We start from the raw sequence: 1309 nt of genomic DNA, 5'->3' as shown, positions 1-1309 counted from the left end.
AAAAAGACCAGTTCTACGTGTCTCTCCACGATCTTCTTTTCAACGCCCCACGGAAGGACTCCTTACTGATCGGAGGCGACTTCAACGCCAAAATTTGCCAGCCGGGTGATGGAGAAGAAAAGAACATCAGGCGATTCTCAATTGGACAACAGAACTCAAATGGTGAAAGACTTGCTAGATTCTCCCTGCTGAGCGACCTCAGCAGCACGAAGTTCCGCAAAAAAAGACACAAGCTCTACACTTGGACTTCAAACGACCACAAAACGGGGAACCAGATTGATCACATTGTCATCTTAAGACGATGGCGCACCTCCATAATAAACATCGACAACAGAACAGTAGTCTCCACCATACAGCTGAAACTGAAGTCCTACTCAAAATATCTACGCGTCGCCAAGTATAACCTCGCCAACCTCCGCAAGGACGAAGTCTCCACCACGTACAAAATGAAGCTCCATGAACTGTTTGACAAGGCGGAAGCTAAGGGGAACGTGGACGCGATGTGGACGCAAATGAAGGACATCATACACTCAGCGGCAGCAAAAACCATAGGATCCACGAAACGCAAGAAAAACCCGTGAATCAGCACCGATACCCTCTAATTGATCGAAAAGAGAGCCCGTGCCCGCATGGGCTCTACAAAAGCCTTCCTACGACGAGAAGTCAAGAAATCGGTCCGAAAGGACAGAAAGGCATTCTACGACGGACTGGCTGAACAGATGACCCACGCGGATAACACCGGTTACGCACGGAAGGTGCACTCAATTGCTAAGCAATTTTCCAGTAAACACAGTGGACTCAGCGAGAATATCAAAGACTCACAGGGGCAGCTCGTGACGGACGCTAACGAGAGGATAGAAACCTCGGCAATGCACTTCGAACAACTGCTCAACAGACCTGCACCAGCGGAAAATCACATGGAAATGAACACGGCTAAACCCTTCTCTAGCGTAGAAACGGCACCGCACTCCACACAAGAAATCCGCGATGCATTAGACAAACTGAAAGCAAACAAAGCCAGAGGAATTGACAATATCCTCCATAACTTTTCAAAGAAGGAGGAATCCCACTGCTCGAAAAGCTCACATAACTGATAAGGCCATCTGAACTGAGCGCGAGATCCCAGCAGAGTGGAAAACAGCTGTGATCACGCCCATCTTCAAAAAAGGCGACCGAGCTAACTATTCTAACTACAGGGGATTTTCGCTACTTTTGATTGCATTCAAAATTCTTGAAGCTGTATTTAAGAAGAGACTCGAACCGGCTTACGAGTCTCACGCCAGGATAAACCAAGCCGGCTTCAAGAAGA

The 1309-nt window shown here is 47.9% G+C and overlaps 1 protein-coding gene across 1 annotated transcript; it reads left to right on the top strand.

Moving 5' to 3' along the window:
* The first annotated feature begins 629 nt into the window (after positions 1–629).
* LOC134844852 (uncharacterized) lies at positions 630–1094 on the top strand. The gene has a single exon (XM_063861667.1). It carries the CDS (start codon positions 630–632, stop codon positions 1092–1094), a length of 465 nt encoding a protein of 154 aa, XP_063717737.1.
* The last annotated feature ends 215 nt before the right edge of the window (positions 1095–1309 follow it).

The sequence above is a fragment of the Symsagittifera roscoffensis genome, chromosome 4 (genome assembly GCF_963678635.1).
Source record: "Symsagittifera roscoffensis chromosome 4, txSymRosc1.1, whole genome shotgun sequence".
In the NCBI taxonomy this organism is placed as follows: Eukaryota; Metazoa; Xenacoelomorpha; order Acoela; family Convolutidae; genus Symsagittifera; species Symsagittifera roscoffensis.
Note: the sequence above shows the minus strand (reverse complement) of the source record. Positions and strands in the feature narration are given on the sequence as shown.